The sequence below is a fragment of the Elgaria multicarinata genome, chromosome 1 (genome assembly GCF_023053635.1).
Source record: "Elgaria multicarinata webbii isolate HBS135686 ecotype San Diego chromosome 1, rElgMul1.1.pri, whole genome shotgun sequence".
NCBI classification, from domain to species: domain Eukaryota; kingdom Metazoa; phylum Chordata; class Lepidosauria; order Squamata; family Anguidae; genus Elgaria; species Elgaria multicarinata.
Window position 1 is genome coordinate 154091213 of NC_086171.1, and position 23565 is coordinate 154114777.

Consider the following 23565-nt stretch of genomic DNA (forward strand, 5'->3'; position numbering starts at 1 on the left):
TCTTCTAGAACTGAAACATGGGGAATATGTACCCTAGAAATACTCTTAAAATTAACAGTGTAGGCCTGGCACTAGGTACACAGGAAAAAAGTGTGTGCCTGCTAATTACTGCGCTATCCTAGCCTCCATATAACAATTACTCAAAATGGTTACAGTTAGCACAAGCAATAGCAGATGTGTGCGCTTTTCTTTCTTTTTTTAACAAATCCATCTTTGACATCCATCTTTGACAGAGGGAAACCCTCATATCCAAAGCTTAAAAGTCTGCTTTGGTGTGTTTTTAAAAAATCAAATCCCCTTATAATCATTTCTAATAGTACCCTTGCAACCAGAACATAACATACAAAACTTTAATTTTATTAAAAGAACTAGTGTAAGGTACTTTGGGGTGGGGAAGCATTAACAAGGTCAGAAAAGGGAACAGCATTTTAATTGTCTGCTCTGGCATGTATCTGACAAAGATTAATTTAAGCAGATATTGTCTCCTAAACCAAAGTCCATTGAACATTCTCCCAGCCTATCAGCCGTGTGAAAGCATAGCCTTGTACAGCTTTGCTGACTACAACATTTATTTTAAAAATGGGTTAGCCTGTTTTTCTGCAAGATAAAGGGTCATATAGACATTTATTTTATAGAACCCTTGATAGTATAAAGTAATACAAAACAATTACAGGTATAAGAAAATAAGAAAATGCTGTTGCAGGAAAAAGGTCAAAGTTTCATACATCTTTACAGTGCAAATTTCACTTAATACACAGAAAGAGCATTGAATAAGTGATTTCAGCATGTACTCTTGAGAGACCTAGCAATATGTGACACAATGCTAAATAAAAATCAGGGACTGCCTGCAGTCTCCTACACTAATGAAGTTTAACAGTGAGAAAGCATCATGTGTTCAGGCAATATACTCCACTGTAGATTAGGTCTCATTAATCAACGTAAAGAGGAATAAAGGTAAAGATTCCTGCACTTGTTTGGAATGTATTTCTCAGTTTTGCTACATTTCTTATTTTTTCAGAGAGAAACCCTAATATGTTGCAGGTTTACTTTTTTTAAGACGAGAACACAAAGCCAAAAAGAGCCGCTGCTTGAAGGAGATAGTTGGGAGGTAGCAATTCACTCTGCAGTTTTTTTAAAAAAAAATCAAAACACAGAAATGTACATCCAGACAAAAGCGCTCATTCTACTAGATCATGCAGTACTACAACATCCATTGCATAGCCATTTAACCAAACCAAAACAGGCAAAGGAAAGTACAGAGGGAAACAATCAATCAATCTCTCTCTCTCTCACACACACACAATAGTTCCACCCAATCTCTCCCAGTCAAGCACATTGGAGCATTTTTATTCCCCTTAGTAGCAGGAAACTTGATTTGCGGATGTCATCAGCTGTGTGTGGATTAACACAGCTGCTCAGACTCCATTGAGGAGGGAGAGAGCCCAAATACAAATGCATGCAATTTGATGTCTAGTTCTAGTCTTTCATTTCTAGTTTACAATGAAAGCAGCAGGGAAAATGCTAGCAAACACCAATTCTGGCATATTAAAATACAGCACTACCCACGGTGATGAAGAAACTAAAATGTGAATTATTGTTTCTGATCTCTCTCAAATGCGGTCTTCATGATCGCTATTGAAATAGTTAGGTGAATGCATACCTTTAAAACAAAAACGGTAAATGCAACACAAAACTCACTGATGTTTTCATAACCTCTGGACATAATTGTGTATCTCTTGTGCTTTGGAGCCATAAATGGTTTTATTTTAAAAGCTTGTTTTGCATGATGCAACTCCTCTTGATTCAGTGTTCATCACTGTCAAGGGATCTGAGGCATTTCCAAATGCATTTATGGCATCTGGCTTCAGAAAAGAAATTATGAATGCTTGTCCCTATTAAATAAATTAGGTACATAGGACGCTCATTTGATATGTATGTATGTAATAAAGCATGCTAAACCTTTCCCCATTATGAAGACATCCAAGGAAGCTGTAGTTTTTGTACTAATCCAATACTATGGTAGTGAATCACACTCATTCTCTCTTGCTCTCTCAAAAACTGCCTGTCACCCTAGGGTCCCCAGTTGTTACCTGACCTTCTACAATACATTTGTGAGTACTCCAACCGTTGAGGTGAAAAAGTGTCAGCAGCAGTCCCTCACAAAACTGAGAGGTCAGCTTAGCTGAGTGCAAAGCCCCACACACTGGGCCTAGGGGCACAAAGGAAGTGAGAAGGCAGCAGTACTGGCCAGAAAGGGAGGATGAGAATCTCTGCAGGAAGAAACACCAGAATATAAGAGGAGTTAAGAGCAAGGAAACCAAAGGCAGGTACAGGATGAAGCTGGGTGAGAAACAGAGGCTGGGTTCAGACAACACAATAATCAACGGTGGTTTAAGTAGTCAATTGTCAGTTAAGTGGTCAACGGTTGGTTATTGTGTTGTCTGTCAGGCAAAAACCACCCCACGGTTGATTATTTCCCCAAAATAACCAACTGAGATAACCAATGCTCTGCAGGGTTGAGCATTTGCACAACCATTGGTTAGCGCCATTGTCTGCCGGGCTCAGTGGACTATTTTGCAGAGTTGAGTGGACTATTTCAGCGGACTACAGAGTTCCCAGGCAAGAGTGGCCAAAACCGCACCGGCCATTCTGCTACAGCCAGCACAACTCGCAGAGGCTGCTGGGATAGCACCAGGAGTACTGAGGGAGGGGAGAGGGGCAGGGCTGTGTCAGTCAAATGCTGGGTTGACTATTAGTCCACTCAACACCAGCCCCAACACTCCACAGTGGTGTAGGAACATGTGTGGGGAGTACCCACAAAATAACCAACTGTAAGTTGACTATTAACCCACCATTGACTACAGTGTTTTCTGAATGAAGAGAAGGATGAGTAGACAGAGCCCTGAGGAAGAAGGGAATACTTTTCAGAAAGAGAAGAACCAATGAGCAAACGGGCTGAAGAACACTTGACCTAGAGGTATGAGCAGACTTTTGTCAAATCCTGCTGACAGGGACTGTTAAAGGAATTTCAAAAGCAGGAATTAAGGATGGCAAAGGTAGTTGTGGAAGGGTTTTTTGAAATACTCAGCTCACCATTGGTTTGGTCCTATGAATAGTTCAAGGTTTCTCTTTAAACCATGAACACAGACAGAACAGGGAGATCATGTAAAGGTGGCTAAGCATTTTCATATTTAAATTTCAGTGTCACATATCTAGAATTAAACATCTCCTTTGGGGGTTCTAACATGTGCATGCCAATCACAGGTAAACCCTTGCTTGAAACATTGCTTGCTTGTGTTAATATTTAAACTCTGGAATTCCCAAAATCTTCACTGTGAAAGGAAACTATTGTCAATCGGACAATGCATTAGGAAGATTAGCAGCGGAAACCTCTTCTCTCCTTTTCATATGATTAAGTGGGGTTGGGATAGGACATCAAATGCTAAGCCATTAGTATCTGGATTATCAAAAAATAATTTCAGATGGGTTGCTCCAAATCCCGTCTCTCAATATGGTGCAGCAGACAGCTGCATTGAATAATACTTAGTTCTGCAGTTGGGCAACATTCTTACAGTTTTGTAAATAGGAATTTGAAGTACCCAATCTCTCTCTCTCTCTCTCTCTCTCTCTCTCTCTCTCTCTCTCTCTCTCTCACACACACACACACACACACACACACACACACACGATCTTTAGGAAAAAGTGTTCCTTCTCGTGGTCTGATCCAATGCATGTTATTTGGAAGTAAACGTATCTGGGATTCCAGCCTAAAATTTATCCCAATTTAGTGGAGGGGGGCACACGTATAACCTTTTTGGAGCAATATTTCCCGTACAGCTATAGTTCTCTAGCTCAGGGGTGGGCAACTTTTGGCCCTTCAGATGTTTTAGCCTATAACTCCAATCAGCCCTAACCAGCATAGCCAATGTTGAGGGATTATGGAAATTGTACGCCAAAACACCTTAAGGGCTACAAGTTGCCCATGCCCTACTCTATCTCCAGTCCAACATCACAAGCCAGACAATCAGACAAACAAAATGAAGGAAGGACGACCCTTCCTTTTGTGCAAGTGTATTACTTTGGTTAAGTTCTTTTCCTAATAAAGAAAGAAAGACCAGGAGGTGTTACCTGAACTCTTTTGCTGGAAGGGGGGGGGGTAAACTCTGCTTGGATTTTTTAAAAAGGCTTTTAAACAAACTGTATTTTTAAGGTATGGGGTAATTCTATGAGTACCAACACTATGTTTATTTCTTACTGAAAGATGCACATATGTATTTGTGTGTATATGAATCATCATCCACAGTAGCCATACATATAGCTAGCTGATGAATTACATCTTCATCTCCGTCCTGACCATAAGAATTGGGTTTCCCTCAATTTAGTCTTAAGCAAACCTAACATCTGCAGAAATAGTTTGGGCAAAACCCACAGTGAAGAAGAGAGAGAGAGAATCCTCTTTTCCAAAACGGCAGGTTTCTGCACATTATTGAACATTGAACATAGTCATAGCTGCAAGCACACGTGAAGGAGGCTGGAGTTGGGGAACACCTGGTAGGTAGTTGCAGCATAATAGTAATAAGCAGAGCAGGAATTATGCACCCTCCTATTTCTTCTGTTCTTAAAATCTCCACTTTCTGTAGCTACATTTCAGTAGAAGATGTGGCTGTCTGGAACATATCATTTGGTCCTAAAGTTGAAGTTGTAACATTTTAAGAACAGAGATGGCGGTTTCCCCCATAATCGCCATATACCAATATGATGACCAAAAAAAGGAATGAAAAAAGGCAGACCTCTAGACTTTTTATTTATTTATCTGGAAGCCCCTCAGGGTGGTGCTATATTATCATTTAGCATTTTCTGTGGGATCTGGGGAGGGGGGAGGTCATCTGACAACATGTGACTACTGAGAGAAACACTCTGAACTGCAGGGATGGGCAACTCCAGGCCTAGGGTCCAAATCCACCCTTCCGAGAATCCACAGAAGGCCATGCTACCTTCCCTTGGCCCAAACCCCCTTTCTGTTGTTTGGTGGTTTCCTGGCTTTTGTACTGTCCCTCTCACCCACCCATTCTAAAAGGTTGAAATGCCTCTTTAGTTACTAGTAGTAAAAACTTTAAGCTAAAACAAGATGTATTTTTTGTATTTTTTCACCCCCTCTTTTTGCCTTTGGATCCCCTTGCCTTCAGCTACCGAGCACTGGAATGCAACCCTGAAGAACTTATCCAAAATAGAATTCAGCCCCTGCTTTTGCTATACTGAAGTTCACTCCCTAACCCAACATTTGTCCCCTCTCCTCAGATTCCCTAAAATGTTCCTTCCTGATGCTCTTTGCAGTGCCTGCAAACAGCAAAAGAAAAATGGACTTAGTTTAAATGCATGCTTTGGCATTTGCATGTAACATGAAATTGGCCCCTCAGTCTCACATGGGCACTGGAAGTACCCTGCATTGCAGGTGAAGTAAAATCTGTTAAGACATGGGTGGGCAGCTTGTCACCTTTCAGAACTCCCACCAGCCTTAGCCAACATAGCCATGGTAAGGGATGATGGGAGTTGTAGGCCAAAACATCTGGAGAGCCACAGGTTGTCCACCCCTGGGTTAAGACATGCCAGAAACTTCTTTACAATATATGTTCTGGTTATCCCTGGGAATTTCACCAAATGACAATGTGTATTAAAAATATTGATAATTTAAAGTTTAAAGAATCAGATTTATATTTTTTGTTAATTGCAGTTATAATAAGTGTCTCTCTTTCAAGATAATCTGGTTTAAACTAAAAACTGATTTCAATACCGAATTAACACATAAAAGTCAACACTTAACCTTTTAAAACTGAATACATGACCCTTTACCAAACATACTGAGCCAAAGCCAGCTTTTTCTACATAAAAGAACAAATCATGGGGAAGATATCTGATTTTAAAGGTCAATTTATGAATATGTATGACTGTCAATCAAACAGCATGGGAATTTAGGGTACAATAAATCCCATTAACTTCAAAGGAAGAGTGTTATACCCTTGTTGTACTCTCTCATAGAAATCAATGGGACTTGCTGTTTAACTTTGGCTAGATTTTGTCTTTGGGCCTTGCTAGACGACGGGGTAGCCCAGTGAGAGCCCCGGCCTGGACCCTGTGTGTCCAGATGATGCATGGGGATCCTGGGCTCAGGCAGGGGTAACCCTCCCTTGGCCCGGGATAATCGGCAACGGCAGTGGCTCAGCTGTGGCTCAGTCTCAGGCTGAGCGTGTAGCCCGTTCCACCGCTTTTCCCGGCTACCGCATTTACTTGCGAGTAGCCGTGAAAAGTGGTGGACGGTGCACAGCGCTCCACAGGAGCGCTGCGGCCATCAGGGCGGGGGGGGGAGATGGGGGGGAAACGGAGCCAGGGGGATCGTGGCCAGGGTGGGGGAGGTGGGGAACCCTTTTTTAAAAAAAAGGGGGAGTGGGGAACCCTTTTTTAAAAAAAAGCCTACCTTAATCGATGGTGTGCTCCTGCGCACACGGCCCTTTAAAAAAATAAATGGTGGACGCGACGGGGCTTTCCTGCAGCCCGTCGCATCTGACATTTAGACTGGGGCGACAGCCCACGCTACTTTTAGCGTGGGCTGGCCCCTCCTCCCAACCGGATTCAAAGGTAGGTCTAGCAAGGCCCTTTGTTGTCCATTTCAGAAACACTGGCTGCGTTCAGACAACACGATAGTCAACAGTGGGGTAAAAATCAACTTGACAGTTGTTTATCTACCCACACAGCATGATAATAAGTGATGAGTTGCCTATTAGTCCACACTGAGTTGATTCACTCATCCCCCGCCCTCTCTCCCACCCACTCAGTCCTCCCACTAATATCCCATCAGCTATTGCTGCTGAAAATCTATCCTGCCAGCTGGACTAGAGCAGCAGCTGTCACTTTGACTGCTTTTGCCTTGAGACTCTGTGGCTGATGAAATAACCAACAGTGGCTTATGATAACACAACATGATAACCAACAGTGGATCAAATAGACAACTCTGTACAGCATTGGTTATTTTGGCCAAATAACCAACCGCTAGTTTAAAAACTCCCGCCACACAACACGATGACCCACTGTGGATTAAATAACAAACCTTCAACTATTTAAACCATGGTTGCCTGTTGTGTTGTCTCAACCCAATCACTGTTCTGTTCATTATCTACCAACCCTGCTTCTAAAATGTTTTAGAGATTTAATCTTGAAGTTAGTGATCTTGCTTAGTGTCCTTGCACGTGTACAGAGAGACAACAGAAATCCATTAATGTAAGAATTCCTCATTTTGACTACAGTGCTATACCCACTTACGCAGGAGTAATTCTTGCTGAACTCAATGGAGCATACTTCTAAGTAGTCATGCACTGTTAGTCTCCAAGCAGATTGTGCTGTAATGCAAAGGTCAAGTGGGCTATAAATTGAAAGATTTTGGATTATGCTCCTATGCCATATTTAAGCTGCCAATCAGTATTCTTGTCTGTTTAGGGACCTGGAACACCCCGTTACCAACTTCAAAAGAGATAGCCTAGCCACTGTGATCCTTACCCTGATAACCTCATGATTAGACTACTGTAATGTGCTCTATGTGGGGCTGGCCTTGCACCTGATTGTGCAGAATGACGCAGCTAGACTGTTCAGTGGAGCAATGAGCTACACACATATCACACCTATGTTAAAAGGACTCCACTGGCTGCCTATTAGCTACCGAACCATATTCAAGGTTCATTATTAGTATACAAAGCCCTAAATAACTCAGGACCAAGATACCTAGATGGCTGCCTTCCCCTATATACACCCAATCAATCCCTGAGATCTTCCAAGAAGGCTTTATTGGCTGCTCCTCAACCAACAGAATGTTACCAAGTAAGATCAAATAAGCAAGCCTTCTTGGTAGTAGCACCTACCCTTAGGCATACCTCCCTGGAAGACACATTTGTTTACACAGGCTTTGCCTGACTTATGGTGGATTCTGACACTGCTTCATTTTATGATTGCCTTGTTCTAATATTTTATGTATTTATTGTTTGGCTTGTTCTTTCACTATTTGTATATTGGTTTTATACAGTGTGTGTCTGTGTGTGACCTGTGAACAGCTTACCAATCTTAGGATATTCAGATTGTAAACCACCCAGAATGCTTTGGCTATGGGGCAGTATATAAATGTAATAAATAAATAAACAAGTGGTAAAAAAAAAGTAGTATCAATAAATAAACTGTCATAGAAACAAATTGGTATGCAGTTTACAAAATAGAAAATTTCAAAAGGGAATAATTCATTTAATTTATTAATAATGTATTTTTATCAGTATTTTTAGTGATAAATGTTTACTCAGAATTCAGTCTGACTGTGTTCAATGGGGTTTACTCCTTAGAAAATATGATTACAATTGCAGCCTGAAAATCAACTCCAGAGGACATTAGAATGTAAAGTGTTAGCTGGAAGAAACCTAACCGGGGCCGTAGCTAGACCTAAGGTTTATCCCAGGATCATCCTGGGTTCGTCCCTGCCTGAGCACTGGATGCCCTGTGTGGCACTTAGATGAACAGGTTTGACCCCAGGACAATCCTGGGATAAACCTTAGGTCTAGCTATGGCCCAGAAATAAATCCCCTGATTGTAATAGCTGAAAAGGTGGTGCTACAATTACAAAAATCACCACTGGGAAGCTGTGGTTCTATTCACAGTTAGGACACCTAGATGCAGAAGGGGACAGGTACACCCTTAATAGTTGCGCAGAAAAAGAGAATTTCAGATGTCAATTGCATGACAACTGCATCTGCTGAAATTCCGTCTACTGCACAACTGTTAAAGGTGTAGAAGCCCTGTACTCTTTTGCATCTGGCCACCCTATTCACAGTAGCTTGAGTCAGAGTTATGTTTTCGTTGCAAATGTATACCCAGGAATATGAGGGCAAGTTAGGCTGGGCTCTGGAGGCAGACAATTATGCTCAAAATTGAAATTAGTTGAAAAGGGCTTTACTTCCCATGCTGTACATAGCTATTTCTTTTGTCCCCCCTATCACCTCTGGTCAAATAGGTTTGAGAGATTTTTCAAATAATAGCAAAATCTACAAAACGTATAAATGGTGAAAGTAGGATGAGTGACTTCCGCCTCAGAACACAGTAGAGCAATAAATTGCCCTTTAAAACACATTAAACCAACTACTGTGTTACAGCTACCTGTTGTGCATCATACTATGGCCTTAGCTAGATGGGGCTTTATCCCAGGGCGAACCCCGGGATCATCCCTGTGCATCCACATGACGCACAGGGGATCCCAGGATCAGGGAGGGATGATCCCTCCCTTGCCCCAGGATAGAGCCCTATGCTTTGGGCCCGGTTTTTCTGCGGTCTCAGGCTGAGCCTGAGACTGTGGAACATGTGGCCCATTGCCACAGGTTGACCCAGCTCCATGCGATTCCTCGTGCGGAGCTGCACCTATCGGGGGTAGGGTGGGGGGAGCAGGGAAATTTAATTTTTTTTAAAAAAAACACTTACCTTTTAGCGCTCGTGCGCTCCTGCTGCTTTGAAAAAATGGTGGGCACAACGCCTCCCCTCCTGAGGTCGTCGCACCTCACATGTAAACGGAGGAGGGATCTCACATTAAACACAACGCGAGATCTTCCCTCCTCCGTCGCGTGATAAAAGGTAGGTCTAGCTAAGGCCTATGTGAACTACTGGCTCCCACAGGACTAGAATCCTGAGGGGGAGACTTTACCTAACCAACCACCCTGAAAAGCTGACTTAGGACCAATTTACATGTTGTAGCCACTGTAAATAGCATCTGTGTGGCAGTTTCTTCACATACCGTATTTCTTCGATTGTAAGACACCATTGATTGTAAGACACACACTAATTTCAGTACCACCAACAGGAAAAAAAAAACCTAAGACACACCTGCGATTCTAAGACGCACCCCATTTTTAGAGATGTTTATATGGGGGGGAAAGTGTGTCTTAGAATTGAAGAAATAGGGTATTAGCCATAACACTATCTATAGTTGCATTGCACATTCCTAGTAGCTGCCAACGTGCAGATCAACTAATAAATGGCACCGGTGTGGTGTAGTGGCTAGAGTGTTGGCCTGGGAGTTGGGAGATCTGGGTTCTAGTCCCAACTTGGCCATGGAAGCTCACTGGGTGACTTTGGGCGAGTCACAGCCTCTCAGCCCAACCTACCTCATAAGGTGGTTGTTGTGAGCATAGAAACTGAGAGGAGGATTATGTATGCCGCCTTGGGTTCCTTGGAGGAAAAAAGGTGGCATATAAATGTAATAAATAAATAAAAATAAATATTAAAACTGCTGCATGAAGAAGCCATCATGTTGGTGCTGCTCACATGGAGGCTGTGACGTGTAGCTCAACCCACCTTTCTGTGCCATGTCACAGGACATCCCAAGTCCTGACTGCCTAAGAATCATATGTAAGCTCTTTGGTGTCAGGCAAAACCCCAATCCTGAACATTCTATGGGCAGCCATGTCTGACAAGCCAAGATTATTCCATTGCTTCACAATTGTCAGAAGGGCCAACCAATCAGCACCTCTGCTTGCTTCTGCTGAAAACAGAAAGAAATTATTGCTCCTGAAATCAATTCTCTGACAACGACTGTACCTCTGATCTAAATCCGACAAGTGAAGATCCACAGCAGGCTAACCATACAAACTATGTACATCTGTACATATCCTAAAATAATCCTGTTTCCAGTTATCCTTGGCCTTGATCTCTGTCTGCCAGTAATCAACACCTCTGTTATTTTGTCATCTCACCCTCGAAGCTGCATTTTATACTATCCACAAATATGCTTTGAGAAATATTTAATTTGTGCCTTCTGTGATAAACCAGATATATACATGAAGCTTTAAGGCAGGGGGTGGCAACCTCCAGGCTGTGAGGCATTTCCATTTGGCCTGCAGCCCCTCCTCACCCACCACTGCACACAAAGGAATCAATAGAAGACTTCTGTCAAGTCTAATTGCTGTGGGGGGATTTCTGGGGAGGGGAGGGTTAAACACCCCCCCACCTGAACTTCAAAACCACCCACCCGCCTCCAAAATTAGTTCCTACAACTTAAAGCGAGATTACATCTTAAACTTTAGAATGAGTATTTTGGACAACACAAACTATTCGTACGTTTCACTCATTTTACATCTATAATTCTGTTTACTAAACTGTTAAATTAAATCTTTTTTTTAATTTTATGATGATGCTGGTTTGGGAAAAACTATCCAATTATTAAAACATAAATAATTAAGGAATCAAAATATGGTACACCGCGAAGAGAAAACAGACACCATAACTCTCATGTGGTACCTACTAGTATATATACATAAATAACAGAAAATATGTTTTTAATTTAATATATGCTGCTCCCTATTGCTAATTTCCAATAAGCCTGTTTTCAGAGAGTACCAATGAAAATGGGTCGTATTTATGTTTAGAGAAAAAAGCTGAAACACTGTTTCCTTGCACTAAATTTTGATCTTTAGAAAGAAATTGAGAAAACAATTAAGCACACATTGCATTCACTGAAACTGTTGGACATAAGCATGCTTAACTGGCACTGGACTGCACAATTCAAGAGAAGAAAACATCTGTGGAGTTTAGTTGAACCAAGCAAGACTGCAGAATTCAGGCTAAATCTGTTTTCAGTAAAATTGTACTACCTATGGTTAGTAAAGTCCACTAAAAATCAATAACACCTAGTAAATGTGTTGTACATTATGATTTTAGGAGCAATCCACAAACTACTTAAGTGATGCATAAGTATTCCTGTTACTGGGACTACACACAAACGAACAAGCAGTATTGCAAATCATCCCAAGAGTAAAGTTAATCACTTCCTTTCCCCTGCTTTTAGTTGAAATTTTAAATAAATTTCCATTAATTTCACGTGGTACGGTGGAAGGGAGAGGAAACACACTTATTTTTGTTTTGTTTTCCTCTGAACCATTTTCAAAATGTCCTGTTTTGATATATAATGGCTTTATGGCTAAAGCTCAACAAAACTAGATTAATCTATAGCCTTTATACACCTGATAGTTCAGATTGGAGTTTATGAATGCAAACAATTGTACACATAATTCCTTGTGTATTTTTTACTTTTAACCATATTTACAGTTGGTCAAAACAAGGCAGAAAATATCCATCCACTGAAGGTGGTTCTAGATATGTTCCCAATAGAGTAATAATGTTTATTCCCAACATTAGATACAAGGAGATTAGTCCAAAACTATCTGAAGCAACATATTAGGAGTGTTGTAAAGTTATAAGGAAGACTAAAAACACAATTACAACATGATCCTAAACATGTGTATTCAGAAGTCTCACTCTGTTCAATGGTATTTACTCCCAGGTAAGCCTTGATGACGACTGCACTATTAGAGTGGTTATACAACAAATTACAATGGGTGGGATCCAGCCTAATCTACACCAAGCAGGATATTGCACTATGAAAGTGGTATGAAAGCGGTATATAAAGGCAGGAGCCACACCAAGCAGGATATAGCACTATGAAAGCACTATATGGTATGTATCAATGGGCCCCAACAGTTGTCAGTGCACTTCAATACTGCTATAAAGCAATAGTGTGGCTCCTGCCTCTTATATACCGCTTTCATAGTGCAATATTCTACTTGGTGTAGATTAGGCCTAAGTTAGTTGAACAAAAGTCCCATGAAATCAATGGGACCCAAGTTCAACTAACTCACAGCACAACCCCATGTGTGTCTACTCAAATGTAAGTCCCATAGAGTTCAGTGGTATTTACTCCCAGGTAAACGTGTATAGGATTGCAGCTTTAGTCAGGATCTAAGCCAATATAGTTTTAACTCTTCTTCATGGCTGCAGTGCTAAATTATCCTTATATATCTATGGCTGAAGTGCATACCACATACTGCAATGCACATAAACTTCTCTGTAAGAGCTCTAGCACAGCAAGATACATAATGCAGAGAATTTCAGGTTTCCTGGTTGTATGTTCTATAATATAAAGTTCAAAGTATACTGCTATCAATGTGTTTAAAGGTACCTTTCCTTACTTGAGATTCTACTCTAATCACAAAAAGCAATAAATATAGTTTCCCATCTAAACTGAGAGACTTTTGAGTCTGCAAGCATGACAAATCAAGGACAAACTACATTACATTATAAGTGAAAACTAGACACATTTTTAAATGCTGGGTAACAGTTAATTATCACCATCCATAAACAATATATTCTCAGAGGAAAATATTCCCCATAAAAACTTTTATTGAAAAGTATTTATACGAATTAACTTATAAAAAATTAACTCCCATCATTAAAGCGTTTAAATCTTTTGGGGATCCCAGTAGACAGTATACTTCTACCCAAGGTCCTCTATTCTTTTAAGCTTTGGTATCTGTCCAGTAATTTTTTAACTCTGCTATCACTGCCATACAAAGATGAACATGTATTATTATATGAACAGTAATGTATTTAAAAGATAAAGATGTCTGTGTCCAACAGCTTCCTAAAACTGAAAAATCAATTGAATGACCCTACTGAGACCAGGTTTAAGCCATGTTTTAAGTTTTCCTAAGCATGGAAAAACTAAACACATTGCTCAGATCTCTAGAATAAATAGCAAGCTGCAAAAGGTTAAATATAAAAATAAATTGTCCAGGCCACCTCTACTGTTTGTGACAATTTCAGAACAAATATCCACTTGTCTATGTTTGACATTTCCACTGAATATTAATTTTGCATTCAATTTTGCAGGATATGAACAGATATCAAAGAACATACTGACTGGATAGTATCATATTATGAACATACAGAAAAGCAGAATTACAGGTGGCCTTTATTATAAATTAACAACCATTGTGGCCAAGCTTTCCCCCCCCCTCTTAAAATATAAAAGCTTTCATACATCCTAGCATCAAAAGCTCCAATTTCAATGCAAATGCTTCCAAGACCAACAAACCTCTTTGTTGGTTAGGCTTACCCTACCTTATACATTAATAAATGTGGTTACTAGTAGAGATATGGAAAGCATTATGCCCACCATCTGCATGAGATAAACATTCATCACTTCAGAGCATTTTGTTTTATTTAAATTCTCTTTCAGCTCTTCTCTAGGAAGGGGCTTACAGTATTATGCAAATATGTACCAACTCCTTCCCCTATTAAATCAGCAGTCTTTCATCTCATTCCCCAGCCCTGTTATGAATTTATCTATGGCTGGCAAACTTTAAAAGGAGTGGGGGAGAGCATCAATGGAAGCTGACAACCTCTCCTTATTGTCACTGATGGCAGAGGTTGCCATACCTGCATTACAGAACATTTCCATGATATGTAATTCAACAAGAAAAATCCACTGCCCTCCCCACCCCTTCAAACACTGCTGATCTTTTAAAAACAACAACATGTTAAAACTGAACAAGTATCAATTCATAACTAAGTTTTGCATTTATGTAACATGGTATCTGACAAATTCAGGTATCATGTTGCTAATTGCAAGTCCCAGGAGACTGCTTCACCTAGTCATGGCACCATGATATGGCAAAGACACACGAATGTTCATTCCTTCTATATAACCATAAGAAGGCCTGGTCTATTCTGAAACTGTTAATTAGTACACTGATAATAGAGCTTTGCATAACTAATGCTTCCCTTCCTTCAATTTCTGTGAAACTCACCTTTGTCATTAAAAAAATCCCTCTACTTTCTCTCAAAGTATTTTAAAAATACTTTCCAAAAGACACTTTCCAACTGCTGCAGGAAATATTGACAATAAAGTACAAAACAAAGATCCAAACATCTGTAGACTCCTAACGCAAGAAATATTCAGGAGTGAATACCTTATACTTATTTATTCATAATATTGGACTTATATTATTGCCAGAGTAATGAGAAGTCTAAAAAATGTTCAGTTCTAATTAATTTATTGTATAGAACCAGCCCTGAGATCTCCAGTCACAACATTCACATGCTACTGACTCACCCACTTAAAAATCTACTGAATTTCATACTATTTTGATAACAAGTTTAATAAACTGCTTTTTCTTGTTGAAATATATATCAAATGGAATTGTTGTATAACCTCTGCAATCAATAACATATTTAATCCAGAGACTCTTTAGACCTATTTCCCTTCTTAGAACAATATTTCATGTTGCCTTTTCAGTTCTTAGCTACCTTAAGAAGTGAAGCTTTGAGCCTTTTAATTTATCAAAAATTGGATAACTGAACCCTTCTTAAGGCAAAACAACATATAATTTAATTATGGTTTTAAAAAAGGAAATATTCCAGAAGGATTTTTGTTGTTGTTTTTGTTGTTGTTAAAAGGACTGTGGTTTTTTTTTAAATCTGAACATCTTTGCATTTTGGATTAATACTGGATTCTATCATTGTACCTCTTCTTTTTTCTCTTGGGGGGAAACTGCCAAGGATATACACTGAAAGATTAAACTATTTATAAAATTGAGGAAAGGGGGAGTTACTTCATATGCATGATGATGGGCCTCAGTACAAATTGAATTTACGTTTCACATTTGCAAATCAAATTATACCAGAATGCCAATTTAATGGGAACACTCATTTTATTCACTTCCACTAACAGTGTAAAACAGATTATTTTATGCAACGTGTAAAAGCAGATTTCAAGGGTAATGATGGAAGGAAAACCACCTTTGTCACTCACTCACAAGTCCCCTGACAAGGCTAGTAATAATGAACCTTGTGTTGAATGTCAATAAAGTCAAGGACCTCATTTCCATTTTCAGTTTCCAATGAAATCAAGAGAATGCTATACAGCAATACACACATTATGTGTCTACTCATACACTACATGGAATGGAATAAAGCTCTAAATATGAAGGCATATTTAATAAATGCTAAACATTTGTTGTTTTCTTCCTCCCTCCTAAATAACCCCATTTGCTGCATTGAATGAGATTTACAAGTATCAGAGTAAAAGGTAGTATTTTCTTTCCTTTAAAAAGCAGTACAGCCACCACAATTTCCCAAAGTCCAGGAGCTAGAGTGTGAGGTATGGTATTATAACACCACTTCTCCTAGAGGCAAGATCTTCCCATGTGGGGTTCTCTTTTTTATCCTTATCTGGCCTTTTGGCAGCCCCCAGTATCACTTGAGCATGGGGGGGGGAGAGAGAGAGAGGGAGAAGAGGGGCTTTGCAAGCAGGTAATGCTGCAATGGAAAGCATTTTGATAAGAGTTGTATTATTTTTCAAACCAGTTCAGGTTTCTAGATGCTGGCAGCTGCTCTAATCTTTTTGCAAACTTCACCCCCAACATCTCCCTCCCACCCATTAGCAACACCCTCATTTACAAAGAAAATTACAGGGATAAAAGCTTGCTCCTTTCTCAAGGCACCACCAAATAGAGGTTGCATTTGTGAAAAGGGACACCCCCTGCCTTTCCCTCTCCCAACCTCGCCCTCAGGGGTGGCGATGCTGGTGGGAAATACTGTCAAATAGCAAACAGACCAGACAAAAGGCTGCGATTGTTGTGCGTGTGTGGAGAGGGCGGGGGGGGGGGGTGCGTGGGATTTCAGGGTCTTAAAGCACACAAACAACAGCAGAGATAAGGACGGAGACGGGAGGGAGAATAGGTGAAAAGAGGGGGGACGGGGAGGAGCAGGAGGACGAAAAAAGGGTCGAAGGCGGAAAGAGTAAAGCTGAAAAGAGAAACGAAAAGAAATGGGGGGGGCATTATTCAAAGGGGGAAGGATAGGAATGGAATTTGACAGGAAGGAGGGGAATTGGAGGGCAAGCGGAGAAGGCAAAGAGGACGGAAAAGCACCGAAGAGCGAAGAGAAGCAGTCGGGGGTGGACGGACAAGACCAGTGAGAAGAGAGAGAAAAGGACTCTGAGGGCTTAAGAAGGAGAGGAGGAAGGAGAAAAGGAAGGGAGAGGAAGGGGGAGGCTGAGCAAGAAGTCCAGAGAGCCGAGCGAAGCCGTGGGACGCGCGGCAGGCAGGCAGGCAGAAGGGGCGGTCTCTGGGCCGCCGCCGAGGTCACTGGCACTACTCACCCACTTGGAGCACGTTATCCACGGCGCCGGTCTCCAGCAAGCGGATGCCTCTGCGGAAGGGAAGCCCCTCGGTGACGGCGCTGGCTGGGGCGCCCGGGGCCGGCAAAGGGGCAGTGCCCGGCGCCCCCGAGGGGACGGCGGGGCCAGTGGCTGTCGCCGGGCTGTCCTCGCCGCCGGCGCCGATGCCCGCCGCGTTTCCCGCGGCTCCTGCGCCGCCTCCGGATGCGCCGTTGCCGCCGGGGCGCCCGGGCTGGAAGCTGGAGTACATGCAGATCTGGCGCTCGCTGCGGGGGAAGCTCCAGTACACGATGCGGCGCTGCACGGGCTCCGGGATGCGCTGAAAGCGGCCCTCCACCCGCTCGAAGGCCCAACTGCCCGCCACCCGCTTCGCCGCCGCGTCCAGCAGCGACTCGGGCTGTAGCAGAGGCAGCAGCGGCCCCTCCGGCCCGCAGACAGCGCCCGGTCCCGGCCCGCCCGGGGGGCAACAACCGCGCGCCCCGGTGCCGGCGCCGCCCCCACCGCCGGCGCCGCTGGCCGCCACGGCCGCTCCGACGGGACCTCCCGGGCAGCCCCCCGAGCGGGGCAGCGCTGCCCCCACCACCCGCGAGCATAGGCGTTTCGGGCCCGGTGACCCCGTGGCGGGCAGCGGCGGCCGGAGCAGCTCCTCTCCCTCGCCTCCCTCCGCCATGGCTGCGTCCGACCCACTGAGCCCCAGCCCGTGCCTGCCCACCCGCCCGCCTGCCTGGGAGAGCGCGGAGGGGGCGGTGGAGGGAGGAGACTGCGGCGGAGAAGGGGGAGGGCGGACGGGCACCACAGCGTGGGCAGCCGCCCTAGAGACCCGGGGGGGGGGTTATGTGTCACGTGGCCCCTCCCTAGGCAAGGAGCAGCTCTCGTTCGGAACGGTGCGCCCCGACAGAACAATTGCCCTCCTCTCCTGGCTTCGACTTGCGTAGGTGCCAGCAGAATGGGGCGGGGGAGGAGTCAGTCTCTCTCTCTCTCTCTCTCCCCCCCCCTCGCCAAACATTCCCCTGCTACCCTCCCCACCGTTTCAGGTCCTTATTCCAATGGGCATTTATTTCATCTTTAACAAAAATTGTTACGCGCGATAACTCCCTATGTGTTCTTTTTTTGCTAAGGGAAATCGTGGTTTCGTTTGTGGCGAGGACTCTGTGGCGCAAAGACTGCCGCGCACACTTCACGGCGTTCATGGGCATTACTTTGCGCAAGGGCTCTGCTTCGGAATCTGCTCCGAGTTCTCCTTCTAGGGCTGCGTCCTGGAATAGGAGAGGCGAGCAAGTGCTTCTGAAGACCAGTAGGATGTCTTTATCCTGCCGCTGACTTCTCCGGCTCCCTCTCAGGCCTAGGATTAAAGGAAGGCGTCAAGTGTAGTTGGGATGGCTTCTAGGCAGGCTTGAGCTGCTGCCACCCCCACTCCCCAGCCTCTTCTTTTAGAAAAGCCTTGGGAAGTAAGCCCATTCGCCTCTTATTATGCCTGAATTGCATAGAATTAGCTTCTCACAGCCCTAGGGGGAAAAACAATATATATGGCCAACAATAATACAAGACTCAAGAAGGGACATCTCAAAGAACAGAAAGCTATAGAATCCTCATAGCTAAATAACTGCCCAAGACAATCAACCTGCAATGTTATAAACAGAACCTCACAAAACAACCACAGCCTGTCTCCACCTGACCACATAGAACAAATCCTGTTCCACGGACCCTCCACTCACAGATCACCCAAGGTCCCATTCCAACACCCACCCCCCCGCCGCTGCAACATTATAGCCCATGACACCCGCATAGATATCCGCCAACTCTATAGTGTGTTTTCTTGAAAAAAATAAATGGTGCTTAACACACACAAAAGAACACCATTAATTTGCACAAAGATCAACACAAAGGAAAGTGTGTTTTTGTGAAATTGTACTGGTATGCTACCGCATGTTAGCTAAGCACATATCTGCATGATTATAACTTGCACACATGAATACTTGCAACCTGATCATATGCACAGTTAGACATGCCTGAGACTACTGAAGCAAAATTGGTTTAGGCGTTCCTAACTTGCCTTTTGGTTGGGTACCACACCATTTATTTTCCATGCCCTGGTAGAAAGTGTCCAAAGTATGCGTCAGTAAGCAAAAACATGTGTATAACAAACAGCTATCTAACATTCTTAGACCTATGATTCATTCAAGGGAAGTCCTTGCTTCAATTGGTTTGCATGCACTTCTCAGACCAAGATCAGTGTTGGGACTGACTGGATCAGTAGTAGACATGACTAATTCCTACCATATCCTGTGCAAGCTCAGTCATTTTCTTTTACTCAGAGCACACACGCACAACCATATATGTTATCCACTGCCTTGGACAATGCACAGGCATAGAGCTCAACAGCATATTATTATTATTATTATTATTATTATTATTATTATTATTATTATTATTATTACATTTATATACTGTCTCACAGCCGAAGCTCTCTGGGCAGTTTACAAAAGTTAAAAACAGTGAACATTAAAAAGAATATACAAAATTTTAAACCACAAAAAGCAAAAAATACAAACAAAAACAGACAAATATAGAGAACAAAAGAGAGAAGATGACTGGTGAGTGAGTGAACTCTGTAGATAAATACCATATGGACTATTGTTATGGAGATCACTCGTATCCTAGTAAGATAGTCTTCCGGAGTTAGAGACTTCAACAGTGGGCCCGCAGATGACTGTGGAGGCCGATCCTGGATCCACACAGCCTCCCACAGTGAGGACACAGGTTCCTAGATGGGAGACAGCCGCAATAAGGATTTTCTTGATGTGCTTTCCACTTAGCTCATTTATCCTTTCCACCCTGTCTTTGCTCTTCTTCAAAATCCATAGCTCCTTTAGTAATGGCTGACCTCCAGTTGACATGGGCTCAGAGGCTGAGGAACCAATAGTGACAAAAGAGGAGGCACCAAATCTGAGCACCACTGTGGAAACAGACCCCAAGATGCTGGAGACCCCTGAGCTAGAAACCTTCAAGCTTGGACCACCAACTGTGGCCACCAAGCATAGTACCTCCAGCACTAGGCCAGCACCCCCTTTCCAAGAGTTCCACAATCCACAGAGCTAGTGCTCAAAGTCCAGTAGTGAATCTGAGATGAACTCTTGGAGAAATGGAGGAACGCTAGGCTCCAAGCCAGAGACATCTCCCATCTAAGGCTTCCACTTTGTGGGAAAGGATGGAGTCTAAAAAGGGCTTGTGGACTGAAGCATCAAAGGCTTCAACCTGGTCTCAGATCTTGTTGAAGCACTTTGCTCACTGGAAGCTCTCCTAGATGCTGCCTCAGTCCTCCTGGGCTCCTACTTCAGACTAGACTTGGATGCACATGAGGGGTTTGTGAGGCAGTGAGGGAGAAAAGTGGGTGGTATTACCTGAGTGGTTAGCCGGCGCTCCTGTCTCAGCTATACCACTGAGAGCAGTGACTATGCCTTATGAAGCCCTTCTCCTTTAGGGGTTGTAGTGGAATTCTGCATGCTCGAATACAGCGTGTTCTGTGGTCTTGTAAGGCAAAAGTGCACATAAATGGCCAGCAGTGACAATGGTTGGAGTGAAGTGCCTGGCCTTTGCCAGCAGAGAGGTTACCTGCATGTGTGGATGAGGGCCTCCCTGTGTGTGGGAGATGCTACTCCCCATTATTAGGGGCTGGGTGGGAGTGTGTTGGAGCAATATGGTTCAGACAAAATGTAATAGCCACGGGAGACAGTTGCAGTTGTTAATCATTATAGCAAGTGTTCCTTTGCTTACTTGTGTGGGGTGCTTTGTCCTGCCCAGCCCCCAGTTGTTAGAATGGACCTGGGTATAGGGTGTCGGGTATTTGTGTCTGGAGTCTCAAGGTGAGGTAGCTGTTGGTATAGAGAGTGGGAGGCAGATGTAAGAGCAGAGAAATGTTAGCAATGTGCTCAAGTCCCTGTGAGTGTTCTGGGGAGAAGCCGTTTTTGTGCAAAGTGCCCTTTCTACATAGTTTCCCATCATCAAAGTCCCCCCTTGTGAGCGCTACATGTGCACAACATGAGCCCAGAGAGATACAACTCCATGTCCCTCACTCTGTCATCTGAGTTACGGTCTGCTTGCGTGGGATTTATGTACTGGTGTGCTGTGTTCAAGTGCTGAGTTACACCATATCCTATGCTCTGTCATGGAGATGTGCACAGGGCCGGAGACAGTGGCATGGGCAGCTCTTTAACATTTTCCCCTTTCCATTGAATTCAGTGGGAGGAAAATTTATTGCACCAGGCCTGGCGCTTGCATAAAATTCCATCACTAATAGAGGTGTGGCCATAGATTGAAAGGGCATAAGTATGCCATCCACAGCCCTCCCATGCCTGCCCCATTTCAACCATTCTATCACCAGTATATCTGGAATTCTGCTGACATAGAGGGGCTTCCACCAAATCTCAATGCCCCACAGCTAGTGCGTCTCAAGTACGGGATTGCACCACGAAGCATTCAAAAGTCAGCATTTACATTATTATTGCTCTTTCCCCATTAAAACCACAAATAGTCCTTGTTCTGCCCAGAAAGGGGGTTAACTGAAATCGTATGAATATTTAAAATGTCCCAGGGCCTAGTTTCATTACATCAGAGTAAGTATTAATGCACAGAACTTTAAAGTAAACTTAACTACAAAGGCTGTCTCGCATTTGGCGTGCCTTCTGAAGTGGCGAAAACTGAGCAGGAGAGGAACGAGCAGGTGAGATTTTATAAAGCTGCAAAAACATATTTAAAACAAATATAGGGCATCTGTCACAGTGAAGAATGCAGGTTAAATAATTAGAAGTTGGCAGAAATGAAATTCTGTTGGGAAGCACAGTTTATTATTTATTTATTTAAAACATTTGTATCCCACCCTATATCACTAGGATCTCATTTTACCTAATTTCTCAATATTTTATTTTAAGAGGGCTGGTTCAGAAATCACCATTATTTCTCACAAAGGGATTCCTGGCTGTCCCCCATTAGAGGCATTGGTGTATATTTGTACACCAATGCATCTAATGGGGGACATCCAGGAACCCCTTTGTGATGGAAGATCTTGGTTATTGGCTGACAGTTGGCAAATGTGTCTTCAGAAGGCACTATAGTTCTCTCTCTGAAGTTATTGATATTCATTTCATTCATTTATTACATAACTGGGGGAGGGGCACCACCAAGAAGGCCCTCTCTCTTGTTGCCACAGTCAGAGGAGGGCCTTAGATGCTGAACGTTAAAATATGGGTCATTTCATGCCAGGAGGTCCTGAGCCGTGTAAGGCTTTATAGGTCAAAATCAGCACTTTGAATTCAGCTTGGAAACATAAAAGCGGGCCAGAAGCGGTCTTACATGTTTCTATCTCTGAAGCGAAGAGGTCTTGGGCTGACCACTAGTTGGATAGAAGATTGGAAACCTATGGATCCTGCACTAATCCTGAAAGGAAGGACAGGATACAAATGTAAAAATGTGATATCTGCTTCAAGGTAACCAGTAATCAAGGACAGAGAAGTGAAGGCCCTGAGGGAGGGAATAGAAACGGGCGGGGGGGGGGGGGGGGGACACATCTTTTCCTGGTTGTTGTTTTTCTGAGGAACATTTTTGTTTGTTTATTTCTGAAAAATTGAAAAAAATGAACTTCTTTGGATTATGTTTGTTTTTTTAGAATCTAAGGCCATAGCTAGACCTAAGGTTTATCCCTGGATTGTCCAGGGGTCAAACCTGTTCATCTAGGTGACACACGGGATCCTGTGCTCAGGCAGGGGCGAACCCTGGATGATCCCAGGATAAACCTTAGGTCTATCTGTGGCCTAAGACAAAGTATTTATATATTGTTACCCAGATTTAACTACACCCAAAATGATTTCTAAAAACTATATAATAAGACTTTAATAGAAAGGCTAGAGATGTAAAATGTCTGGAAATAATGAAGCCATGGGGGGAAATGTATTTTTAATTCTCTCTGTAAGATTCCCAGCATAGTTTTTTCTTTCATTCCGTATTAAAATTATTGATCTAAAGTATAGTTTACTGATAGACATTTATTTTCAGTTTCCCAACATGTGAGTAGAGTCACCATTGTGCATTCCTGACAGTAAATGTGCATTCTTGACAGTTTGTGTTTTGTTCTAAAGAGTCTTGTGTTTCTGGCTCTTTAGCAGTCATTTAATGTAGTTCTAATCTATTCAGACAATTACAAATTTACTGAGTTTGCTTTTAAACATTTTTAAATATAATGATAATTTTATGAGCAAACTAAGTTATACATACAATAACTTTAGGAACAGAAAGCCTGCTCTTTGTTTCTAAAGCAGCCCTCCCCAACCTGGTGCCCTCCAGATGTTATGGACTACAATGCACAGCATTCCTAACCATTGGCTATGCTGCTAGAGGCTGATGGGAGCTGAAATTCAAATATCTGGAGGGCATGATGTTGGGGAAGGTGGTCTTAAAGCAACAAAGGGATTTTAGATCTGTAAAGAGTGCTAAAAAAATTAGTACAGTTTATTTTATTTTATTTCTAAAATTTCCATTCC

General features: G+C 42.8%; 1 protein-coding gene across 1 annotated transcript in view; it reads right to left on the reverse strand.

Moving 5' to 3' along the window:
- ZSWIM5 (zinc finger SWIM-type containing 5) overlaps positions 1-17732 on the reverse strand; it is a 155378-nt gene extending 137646 nt beyond the window's left edge. The window contains exon 1 of the mRNA XM_063139683.1: positions 17015-17732. Within this exon, the coding sequence (XP_062995753.1) occupies positions 17015-17702 (688 nt within the window). The 5' untranslated portion in view covers positions 17703-17732. The remainder of the gene's footprint in view (positions 1-17014) is intronic.
- Positions 17733-23565: the final 5833 nt, after the last annotated feature.